The 12,893-nt window shown below is 42.0% G+C and overlaps 1 protein-coding gene across 1 annotated transcript in view; it reads right to left on the bottom strand.

The window, feature by feature from the left end:
- Positions 1-9,266, bottom strand: part of LOC137333045 (ubiquitin carboxyl-terminal hydrolase 12) — a 60,635-nt gene extending 51,369 nt beyond the window's left edge. Inside the window, exon 1 of the mRNA XM_067997141.1 lies at positions 9,123-9,266. Coding sequence (XP_067853242.1) covers positions 9,123-9,170 — 48 coding nt within the window. The 5' untranslated portion in view covers positions 9,171-9,266. The remainder of the gene's footprint in view (positions 1-9,122) is intronic.
- Positions 9,267-12,893: the final 3,627 nt, after the last annotated feature.

Here is a 12,893-nt window from a genome sequence, read left to right as displayed (position 1 = left end):
TCAAATATAAATACCTGCTGATTGCACAGAACTGTGGCAACACAAGTCAGATGTAAAGCTGAATATTTATGGCAGCTTGGAGGGGACAGATGGTAATTCAGGGGCTCGCGATCTCCTTGGAAAGAGTAACTAACGATTTTTTCATTTTTATTTTTACAAATGATTTCTAATAAAGAAATGTCTACAAAAGTGCAGGTTGGTATTTGTGACAACAGGCAATGAGATTTCTCAACACAATGCATCTAGGAAAAGAGCGAATCAAAACAAAAGGGAGCAAAAGGACTCAAAGTAAATATGAGGCTGCTTTGACAAAAACATACTGCAACTCATTTAAACACATACACTTTGGGGAGCGGAGGAGATAGAATGATTTTTAAAAAAGGGATTGAGGATCCAAAAGGGATTGATTTTGTTTTATTTTGGGACAGGGAAAGAATAGATATATTAATAAATACAAGTATAAATGAGCCTAGGTTAATGTCAACTCTTGTGGAATTCTATTACTGGACTTTTAATCTGGTCTTTCCCAGCAATATAAGATTCCTCCCATATTTTAAACGTTTGAATGATCTAAATTCCACTTTAGCTTGTCCTTTTTGGTTTAGCTCTTTATCCCTTTTCTCTTCCACTAGGAAGTGCACAAGGACTGGCTCAGCTGAGCCTCGCAGTAAGTTAACATTCATTGTGTATGCATATAATGAAGAATGGCAGCCAGGTTGAGGTAAGCGAAAGCCGACAACACAGCAATAGTCAGTCTTTTCAGGAAATTTAAAAAATCATTGAACTAACACTAGATCATGCAATCCAAGCCAGTGAAATGCTTTTTTGATCTATCACAATGCAATTATGTATCAAAAATAACCTTATTCAGGTTTTAAAATCAAATGAGTAATCCTGTAATGGTGCTACTCTTATACTTATCCAGTCAGGAATGGAAAAAAATGGATTTTGAAAAAGTCCATGGGATTTTCTTGGTGGCGAACGCATAGCAATTGGAGTTTTCTCTGAGGCAGCTGGGAATGGGGAAGGGAAGGGTTACAGCTCGGAGTGGGGTGGAGGAATGGCGAGAGGCGGCACAAGGCAATGGAGAAGAGGGGAAGGTTCAGGTGTTCAAGGTGGCAGTGGTGGTAATAGGGAGGGAGGAGGAAGGTACAGGCACTTGAAATGAGCGGGGATATGAATGGGGGAAGAATTTATTCCCACTTCCATCAGTAACCTAAAAAATTTGTATTATTTAAAATAGATACACTGCTACATATTTATTTTAATTAACACAAGCTTCTCCAGGTCAGTTAGGGAAATGATTAAGAAATTCTACCTCCCACCCCATCCCTCCTGCTGTCATTCTCATTACATATATATATTCTCCAGCATCACAATCTCCCTGCTCTTCTATTCTTCCCTTTGAATACCACTTGCCAATTCATATCTCACAAGTCAGGACTTCACCATTATCGTGCATACCGCTCTGTGATCAGTCAATTGAAGTAAAACACAGATGAAGCTTGCTGCTTACATGGCTGCATAACCATCCGTAGTGAATCACTGACATAGCGCTTTTCTGCAAACTGCATTACAGGACATTTATAGATGTTGCAACAACCCCTTTTATTCAGGCCAAGAGTCATGAATTTGTCTTTTCCGAACCATATATAGGGGAGAGGATTCCAGGTTAGAGCCCAAGTCTGTGCTGAGACAGATGATCTCAGTGACCGTATTAGCGTCAGTGCGCCGAACTGGTAAAGGAAGCATTCCTGCTCCTGATCGCTATCCAGTGACCCCTTAGTGGAAGATGGAAATCAGATGAAGGAAGGATGGATTTGGCTAGCTGTGATGTAACTGTCTATGAAGAACAATCATTTGGGCTAGTTAGTAGAGGACAATACTTGCTCGTGGACTGCACTCCAGCAAAACTCGATGGTTCCAGGAAATGAGAAAAATGAGAAAGAGAAAACTGGCAACATAAAAACTGCCTTTTCATGATTGCCAATGAATTCATCTGACTGCTATAAACAACCTATAAACACACAAACCCCAAAGTTAACCAAGTCTTGAGCTCTTTATTCATTGTTGTTTTGTGCATTTTCTGACAGACCCCACAAGACTAAACAAATAAATCTTCCTTCAATGACATATATTTAATATTAAGTTAGAGCCTTTTCTTGCTTCTGGAGTTAATGAGCAATGAAATCACAACAGAATAAATCACATGACTTTTAAGAAACAGGATACGGCCACATTAGGCCCAGCAAACCTGGCCCTTTTCCAAAGGTTAGCCTCTGTAACCCTTTTTCACATCATATCCCTTGATCCTGTCTCTCAAGAATGAGAACTCCATTTACACTAACCATTTCAGTGATCTGCCCTGCTAGTGTCTTCCACAAATCCCTTTAGGTGAGGAATGTCCAAGCTATTTGTCGTTGTGCAGCAGAGTTGCATACCATGGAGCCACAGGGGCCACTTATAAAGTTGAAATCAATTTTACCATTAATTTGTATATATTTCAAGTTGCTAATACCAACATAGCTTGGTGTTTTGATTTTGAATTTAACCACCAATGAGACAACAGCACTATGCATAGCCTTTGCCAAACCTACAGGCCCACAATATTCAAACAGCAACAGAGTAAGAAATATAAGCCCAAATGACTGAGTTGCCTGGGGTTCAAGGATTGGATTACCATCCGACACCCAAAAGCACGCTACACAAATATTGCATTTATGCAAATGTTGCATTTGTAAGAATGAAGAGTTCCTGATGGCTTTCTAATTATTGATCATATGCTTAGCAACAAGTAGATTACAAAACCAAAAAAGGAGTCATTATATTTACTGGCACGAACACTAGTGTCTCACTAAAATAGATAATTTAATTTAACTCAGACTACAGGTTCTGATTGGATGTGCACAACAGCACTAATGGAGGTCTCATACACACCCGCTGAGATGGTCGAAAGAGAACTCTGTCCATTTCTTTATTTTATTCCTTACTGGCAGACCAACTGCTTCAACAGGCAAATCTTCCTGAGATGCCTGTTGAGCATGACTGAAACTTCCCATTGGTGCACCTATGTTCAAACCATAAACAATGCCATGGGAGAGCCACTAGTATATTATAAAATAAAGCACCAACAATCATCAGAGTACTCTTGTGAAATTAAAAATTGCTTCCGCTCAACCAAAAAAAATCACTTTAAACACGCTGTCCCTTTTATCTCTGAGCATTAAAACTAAGGACCAGGATTCAGCACAATTTGTTGGTCTCAGAGACTAGTAACGTGATTGGTGTGGGAAATGGAAAAATTCACATAACTTACTTAAACTTTTTTTCTCTGGCGTTTTGCCTCGCCTAGGAGGTTGTGCAACTGCTGGATGGGGGAAAAGCGGTGCGGTATGGTTTTAATGGCGTGTGTAGACTGCACGATGTCAGGACGGGATAGGCCTGATGGACCAGCAGGTCTTTTCCTGCCCATCTTTTTGTATGTTCATAGAGCTATGGTTCTTTAAAGCTAATGACTTATGATAGTTTAGGAGACAGTCATTTTGTGTTTTCAATAAGAAAGTTTCATTGACTTTGACATAAAAACATTCAAATAGGTAAATAGATTTGTGTTAAACTTGATCAACTTAATACCTGATCAACATAATGAATGTGACACTTAACATAATATGTGTATACCATGTGTGCGCGCACATGCGCGTAAAAAAGTATGGTAGTTAGAATTTTAAAAATCACATGATTTATGGATGATGGTGCCATTCATCCATCCAGAAAGACCATATAGTTCCTATGTTGCTGCATCTAATTATTTCTTAAATGATTCCAAGATGTTTTTCCCCACCTCTACTCCATCTGGAAATCCATTCCAAGTATCGATCACTCTGTGTGAAGAACTTCCTAAAATCAGTCTTAAATTTACCTTTTATTACTTTGAACCAGTTTCTGCTTACCCTACTCTTGCAATTTAATTTAAAGTAGTTTTCTGATTTACCTTTTCCATTCCCTTAAGTGTGTTACATACATCTATAAGATCAACTCTCAGGACATCTCCTTACTAAAGTGAAAAGCCGAAGTCTCTTCAACCTTTCCTCATAACTCAAACCCCTGACACTAGGGGCTCGATTTTACCAGCGGGTTTCGTGTGCGTTTCCAGCGGGGGGGCCCCGAAAATCCCGATATCCAGGCACGTGACCAGATCGCGCCACGATCCCGCCCACTTCCGGGTTCCCCGATGACGTGCGGGGGTGCGTGCGCAGCCCCCGCTGGTGGGAATCCCGCAGGCAATTAAAGCCAGCGGGATGCCACTTGAGTGTATTTATTTTGCTTGTTCAGGTCATTAACTGACCTGATTAAGGGACTGTGTGTGATTTTGGAGAAACATGGGACTGTTTCACACACTGGGGGAAACAGTCCTAGTTGAACTGGACGTGTTGCAGCCGTCAGCCTGTGGCAGCTGCAAAGGTCCATTTGACAGGTGGGAGGGGGGAGACCCTCACCCATTGCAGGAGGCCGCTCTGTCACTTGGGACAAAGTGTGGCCTCCACCACCCACCTCCTGACGGTCAAAGTCACCAACCTGCACACTCACCCCGGGGTCCGGAGACATGTGCCTACCTTGCGGACCCCCTCAAATGTACATATTGCGGATGGGGGCCGCCGTAGCTGCAGTCATGACCTCCTCGGAGGGCGCACAACATCGCCAGCCTCGCCATCCACGCCGTCCACCTCTGACACGTGGAGCTCCACAACAGAGTGCTGTGACACATCCACCTGTACAGCAGGAGGGAGGGCTACCGCAGAGAGAGACGCGTCGCAGAGGGCACTACCCTCGCCACAGGGTCCACAGACCGAGGCGCAGCTCCCCGGACCTCTCTGAGCAGCAGTGCACATGGAGGCGCAGATTCACTCGACATGTAGTCTGCAGCCTCTTTCATGACGAGCTGCTCCTGGCTGGCCCCAGCACCATCTGCTTACCTGTCGCTGCCAAAGTCACCACTGCCCTCCACAACTTCTCCTCCGCATCCTTCCAGGGTGCAGCCGGGTACACTGCCGATGTCTCTCAGTCGTCTGCGCGGAGGAGCCCTGCAAATACACCTGCACCTACTCTGCAGTAACACAATAGGTGGCATCAGTGGTGGGTCCTCATAGTGACACCCAGGAGCGGGCATTATTGCACAAAACAGACAGGATTCGCGGAGACATGGCAGTGGTGGTGCCAATATAATGTGTGATGTGAGTTGTTCTGAAATTCAATATAGGTAACATCCATGACAAACCCTCAAACACCCTTGTGCATCCCCTTCATGCTCACGACACGTTTGCCTTACGCTGCCTACTGCACATGTGTGATGCATGCCCTGTGGCTGCAGCACAGGTGGTGGCAGGTTGAGTGAGGCTGGCCGTGAGGGAGATGCACGAGAGGGTGAGTATGGGATAGAGCCATGAGATTATATGAGGATTGGGTTGCGTGTTAGTGGCGGGGTGAGTACTCACGAGGTGAGTAGGTGCAGGTAAGATGAGGATGGGGTTTGAGTGGGTATGAGGGGTGATGTGACAGAGTAGTGTTGGCGGTGCCGAAGGAGATGTGGGGTGGGGGCAGCGTTGTGGCAGACGGAGTGTAGGGGAAAGACTACGTGTTCTCACTGTGGCTGACCTACTGCGGTCATTGGAGTGCCTCCTGCACTGTGTGCAGGTGGGCGATATGTTGGTGGTGCAGGTGACCTCCTCTGCCACCTCGAGCCAGGCCTTCTTGGTGGTAGAGGCAGGCCGCTTCCTCCCGCCCGCCGGGTGGAAGAGCTCTGTCCTCCCCCTCCTCCTCCTCCTCACCCCGTCTGATGATACCTGGGGTGAGGCATCATTAAACTCGGAGCAGCCTTCCCCCTGGGCTGCTCCATGCTGTAATTTGTTCTATTGGTTGCAGCATCTGTCAGTGGAGGACTGCCCCTTTAACTAGAGAGCCTCCAGCTGACAGATCGTACTGCACATGCGCAGCCCGCCCGACGCGCAGACCAGCAGCGCGGAGCCCGGAAGAGCAGGTAAGTGGATCCAATCAGTGTGTTGCCTGCTACGATCGCGCGGGCAACCCACTAATTTCACCGAGCGTGTTGACCACGCTCCCGAAACCCAACCCGCCGGAAACCCGCAGGCCTGGTAAAATCGAGCCCCTAGGGATCAGCCTCATGGCTCTTGTCTGCACTATCTCCAGCACTTGGATGACTTCCTCTGACTTCTATTCCATTCTATCATGAAAATAGTAAACAATTTTACAACACCAAGTTATAGTCCAGCAATTTTATTTTAAATTCACAAGCTTTCGGAGATTTTCTCCTTCCTCAGGCAAATGTTTCAAGATAAGCAGGAAGGAACAATAGCAGGGATGAGAGGAGTGCAAGAAAAATCCAGTGTGAGCAACCTTTTAACAGGCTTTAACAGGTTTGGTCAGTACCTAGTTATAAACATTTAGTCTTCCTCCATTTAATGCATGTGCCAGAATTGTACTATAAATATAAATCAAGTACTGCAACAATTGCATGTAAATCTATGGGTGGAAAGCTGTAAGAAATAAGGCTATAATTTACCCAAGGAATTTGAAGGATGCGATAAGCCAATAAAAGCAAAGTTCAAATGGTTAATGAGCATCATTTGAGCCCAAAGATTAAATTAAAGCCTTGTTCTCACCATCATCTACAAGTTGTTTGCTAAAAATGAGAAATATGTACTTTGCTATAGATAAAACAATAAGTATTAAATATATTTTCAATATTTTAACTATAACTAAGACTTTTAGAAGGTCACGACTGCAGAATAATATGATTCACAGGAGGGTATAGTTCAGTTTCAAAGTAAAATTTATAAGAAAATGAAAAAAGCCTTTCATCTTTCATTTACAACAAAAATAATCAGCACATTACTTATAGATTGAATGCCAACTGTATTCATCACAGTAACATTCAGTACAAATAGATGCAGTTCAATGTAACTCTCCAGTAGTCAGTCACAAAATGAAGTGAACTGAAGACACAAGGATTTTCACGAACTTTCCATCTTGCTGTCAAATTCAAGTTTGCAACCCTTCCAGTTACAATGAGCTCTGCCACTGGTTAAACAAAGTATCTACCTAGGAGTTTATCCATCTTAAACTGTGACAGTGAAACTTAATTAATTTATAACCATTTTCTTTATGCAGGATTAAAAATACTGTCTCATAGCCATTCCCAGTACAGTGTTATAACCAGGTATCCTTTGTACAGCCAATACTTAATTGGACACCTTTTATTCTTCCTAATAATAGCAGCCATCCAATGAACATTTACACATGTGGCTAGATCCAATGGTAACTGTTATTTAGAATATGTATGAATTCCAATTTTATGTGGGCTTTTATTCTATTTTTGTGCAATTTGCAACAATTGTGGATGCTGATCAGCAGGTTCCATACATCTTTGGCCTAAAATGCCATTTTGACAAAATTTATGGCCTCATCACTGCAAGTTCATCAAGAAATAATCTGAAGTTCATTGCTGGGAAGTTCTATACATAACACATAATATAAGTAGAAAACTGTTGACTAAGGGTCAAACCTTTCATTGCACTGTTACATTTAGAATTAAGAAAAGAAATTATATATACAGAAATCAGAAACATCACACACCTGTGATGCCTTCAGGCATTTTCTACGTTAACAGTGTTATATAATGCAAATTGTTGTAGATAAGAATTAATATCATAAAGGTGTTTTAGTTGAAAGACCCTGCAGTGGCCAAATTATCACAATTTACTATGCTGGATGAATCCCATTTATTTAAATGGGTAACAGCAGAAATCTTATTTTAAAATGTAGCTAATTATACTTTGGTTTTGCTATATACATGCCCTGGAGCTCTCAATAAGAATCAGAGCTTAAAAACAAGCAGAAACATGAGCTGGATTTGCTCCATCTTCTACTAAAGTCAACCCAAACTGCAATTTGTTGCTAAAGTGAGATCTGCAGCATGTTCCAGCACAAATCCTGGGTGCAAAAACATAATTACATTAAAAATATTATTCTAGAACTACTAAGCCTAACTAACACTTTTATAATGTAATTGGGAAACAGATGCTGCAACCACAAAAGATTGCAACCCATTGCTTTCGCAGTAGGTAATCACTGAGGCAACACAATCATTCTTCAATCAAAACTACAACCAAAATTACATTATTTCAAGTTCAGTTGCAAAAATTGTACAGTTGAATATCAAAAAAATACCTAATTTGTCAAGAACCTATCCTCAGGTAAAAGTTCCTATCATTAGAGGTGGTAAATGTATTTCATAAAATGCAATTGTCATTTGCACACATCACTGCTCTGGCTGGATCCACTACTAACATCCATTTCTCCAAATTCCTGAATAATCGTACTGTATAATGCACAGGCGCAAACATTGTTGAGCACAGATAAATATTTTGAATACTTGCATTAATTCATGGTGACTGTCTAGCCGACTGTTTTCCTTCCAGGTTAGCAGCATACGTCCTTGAAGTATTTCGTAAAGCTATGCATGACCTCCATTTAACCAAAAGAGAAAGAGGGGAGCGGGGAGAAGTGACAAATTATTCCCCTGGAATGAACGAATACAAAAAAAAATTGGGAGATTCGACCAGCAGGACCAATTTAAACAGACTAACCCCAAATAAGGACCCATTTTATACAGACAGAAACACTTCAGCAAAAAAATAACCAAATTTGAAATCCTAACGAATTATGATTGGAATGTTTTCTTAAATAAATATTAAAAAGTTTTAAAATGAGAAATGCAGGTACCCTGGAATTGGGCGATATTATAAACACAGACCCGTTTATCCACATCGAGCGTTTTATCGCAGATTTTTTTTTCATTTACAATTTTTGAAACATTTTCTGTTAAAATGTTTCCTGGCTTTATTTGCAGCAAATAACTAAATGTCTCTGGTCCTGGATATGGGGGGGGGGGGGGGCGGCGGGGAGAGAGCGTTGTATTTAATCATTCTTATCCTGAGCCCGGGGTGTCTCCGCCGCATCCCCGAGGCCCAGTTCACCGGACAGCAAGCAGATGCGTGGGCCATAGGCTGCAGACGGGGAGGAGATGCGGGGCTGCTCGCACTCACCATCGTACAAATCGAGGCGATTTTTCTGACAGTCATCAGTATTTCCATCCGTCCGCCGCCATGTTGCCCGAACCGTACCCCGCAACCGAACCGGCTCCGCAACCGTCCCCCCGGCTCAGCCGCCGTCGTCGTCGTCGCCGCCGCCGCCGCCCAAACAGCACCGGCAGCACACCACGTGCCCCCGACAGCTGTTCCGCTGCAGATGCGTTCCTCTGCGTTCCTCTGCTACTGTACTGCGCTGGACAAACTATCACTGGAAGCCACTGAGAGAGGGAGGAGATTTCTGTCTGCGTACTAAAAATACATCACCAGCCGTGCGAACGGCCAGTGTTTGCTGATTATTCTGGTCGTGTCCAAATATTTACATATGCAGGGGTCAGTCAACATCGAGAAGATATATTTTTAAAAATTATGCTCACTAAGAGAACCATTAATTGTAAAAGCATTTGAACAAATGAAACGCTTTATGTCGTGAGAGAGATTTCATCAAAATAGATCACGTTTTAAAATCAAACTATGTCAGTCATAATCAGTGAGATTTGACAGGTCTGGGAATGGAAATCAGTAATCTGAAATGCACTTAAATTCATATAAGTACACACAATCGCCTTTTTATTGAAACACCTATATATGTATGTTTACTTGTAGTAATAGGGTAGTCCATTTAACCATTTTAATTTCTTTGTTAGGAATTTACAGTAAGAATTGTGTATGGCACAATTTCTAGCATACTTCTCTGACTGTACTGCAACCACTCCAAAATATCACTTGCTTTGTACTATTAATTTCAATTTACTGCAATTTAGTAGATTGTAGAAATAACTCGTTATGTCACATGTTTCACAGAGGCAAATTGTGTTCCAAAGTATTCCCCTAACACAAGACTGCATTTGGAGATCTGTGAAGGGTTGCCAGGGGAATCTGGATTTCTGTCAATGCACCTGCAATTTCAACACTGATACAATGTTTCTGTTTATATACTAATAAAATACACTTTCTGCTGTAATAGCACTGGCTGCCTTTGGGTCGCTGATGCTCTCAGCAGTTTTAGTTCAATGTTTGAAGGGAATTCCCCACAAAGGAAAGTTTGAAAACTATTGTCCTTGCAGCTAAAATTGCTTAATTAACTGCTACTGCTATAAAGGATATGGTTTTGGCTTTTCCAGAACTATTCTATGGATATTCACATCTGTACAGTTGATGTGTGTATATGTTACATTGTTTAGACGTGAGTTAACACCCATCAGATATAATTTTCTCTGACCCATTTATAAATAATGCATCATCTGCTATGACATCTTAACATCAATAACTGTCATACTCCTCTTTCTCAAGGTAAAAGCCAGATTTTTAAAATATGTATTTTAAGAACTTTTTTGACAATTTCAACATATTTGCTGCCCTCTTTTGTGTCCTGAAAACACAAACTTTTGCTGGGACACAAGAGAATACAGTTCCATAGACACTGGACACTCTCCAGAACTTGTGAGGGCTTGCCTGGATTTTCCACGTGGGTGTAATCCCTGCTGGAAGTTTGGCAGGGCAGGATTTCCACCTGCCCAATGGCACTAATGCTGACCCTATCATAATTGTAAACAATTTAACAACACCAAATTATAGTCCAGCAATTTTATTTTAAATTCACAAGCTTTCGGAGGCTTCCTCCTTCCTCAGGTGAACGTTGTTGGAAATGAAATCCTCGAAATGAAATCGCATTTATAAATCACAGAACAATGCTTGGTGATTACAGACAGTTCATTACAGACATTACAGACATTCAGCCATAAAGGTTCGCTGGTGGGGTAATGTGTAGCGTGACATGAACCCAAGATCCCGGTTGAGGCCGTCCTCATGGGTGCGGAACTTGGCTGTCGGTTTCTGCTCGACGATTTTGCGTTGTCGTGTGTCTTGAAGGCCGCCTTGGAGTACGCTTACCCAAAGGTCGGTGGCTGAATGTCTGTAATGTCTGTAATGAACTGTCTGTAATCACCAAGCATTGTTCTGTGATTTATAAATGCGATTTCATTTCGAGGATTTCATTTCCAACAACGTTCACCTGAGGAAGGAGGAAGCCTCCGAAAGCTTGTGAATTTAAAATAAAATTGCTGGACTATAACTTGGTGTTGTAAAATTGTTTACAATTGTCAACCCCAGTCCATCACCGGCATCTCCACATCATGACCCTATCATAGTTTCTGGGATCAGCATCATTTGCATAATTCAGATATTGAAAATATATCGCTTTGGAGACTTATCAACTTGGGGTGGGAATTAGCATGCAGCTGAAGTTGTAAGGGCCTGAAGCAACTTAAAGGAGCCATAGCCCAGAACTTTATTTTGGAGGCAGAGCTAAAATTGCTTAATCTGGCAATGTCAGAGAGGACAGCAGCAGGAAACAGCACCCCCAGATTTGCAGATTGGAGGGCCCCAAATAGAGTGGCTTAGGGCCAGTGGTGGGAAATGGCCAGGACAGTCAGTTGGTGTGGGACGAAGCGTTATGACCACAACAGGTTAGCAAGTTAAAAGAGGTCAACCACTTCTTCTAAGAACGCACTATATTAAGCAGATTAGCCACTTACGATGATCTTCCCTTAAAATGTGTTGAAGTGCTTATCATTAATGCCCAAGAAGCAGCAGGGTGCCCTTTACAACCCCAACTTTCAACTGGAAATTTCCTTCACTCAAATCCTACAAAAATCCTTGCATGGACTGTAATTACTTATTGCATTCACCTATCCTCCCCTACCCCCCACCCCAACCTTTATGGCTGCATACAGACACCTGGATTTTAGTATATGTCGTGGTATCCAAAAGAAATTCTCACTTTGTAAAGAAGAGATAACTTTCCCATATGAGAAGGAAGCTTTACAGATCCTGCAGAGAGAGAATCCATGGGGGGGAGGGGGTGGTGGTGGTGGAGATGGGGCAGTAGGAGGGTATGTGACAACTGAGGGTTTGTCAGGATATTTTCCTTTTATTGTATCATTCATTAATTAACAGTGAACCATATCATGAAACCCTCTTCCCTCACTTGAATGAAAATGACATGAGCTGCACTCCTCAGAAAACCATTCTAATCTTTCTTCCTCTTTTCTCTCCTCTAGATATGCTGCAATATGATGAAGAAACAGGCCCCTCCGAATACAGCAATGCCAGCACTTTGCAGCATGCACCCTCACTTACACTATCCCTCCCAAACACCAGCCCAGGTAGTCACTCCAGGGAAGGAGAAGTTAGATAGTGAGGAAGATTTGTATATACTGGGTAACACACAGAGCACAAGTGGGCAGGAGTAAGAGGTGTTGACCACATATTGATTTACTTGACTTTTTATTGAATATAACATTTGCAAATCTTGTAATTTTCTTTCAAAATAATATCTAACCAAGTGCTCCTGATGGAATAGACTGTAATGTACAGATTTAATACAAGCATTCAAAGGGAAATTGAATGGATGCTTGAATCAGTCGGAAATTGGGGAATATGAGTTTAAAAAAGGTGAAAATAGTCAGCTCAGATTCTGAATGACAGAGGCAGCTGAATGGGCTGAATATTCTTTTCTAATTGCTTTATTCTTAAATTCTTGAGATTTAATTGTCCATAGTTGCAATACATTTTTTTTTACCACAGATACAGCTAATGTCACAGATGTGAAGAGTGTCAGCCTAACTAGGGCCACTGATTTACATCAATGAATAAGTCAAATTCCATTTTTTATGACATGGGATTCCATGATGTTTACTGGTGTATTGGTGATTCCACTTAGTGATA

The sequence above is a fragment of the Heptranchias perlo genome, chromosome 15, assembly GCF_035084215.1.
Source record: "Heptranchias perlo isolate sHepPer1 chromosome 15, sHepPer1.hap1, whole genome shotgun sequence".
In the NCBI taxonomy this organism is placed as follows: domain Eukaryota; kingdom Metazoa; phylum Chordata; class Chondrichthyes; order Hexanchiformes; family Hexanchidae; genus Heptranchias; species Heptranchias perlo.
This window is presented reverse-complemented; position numbering and strand designations above follow the sequence as displayed.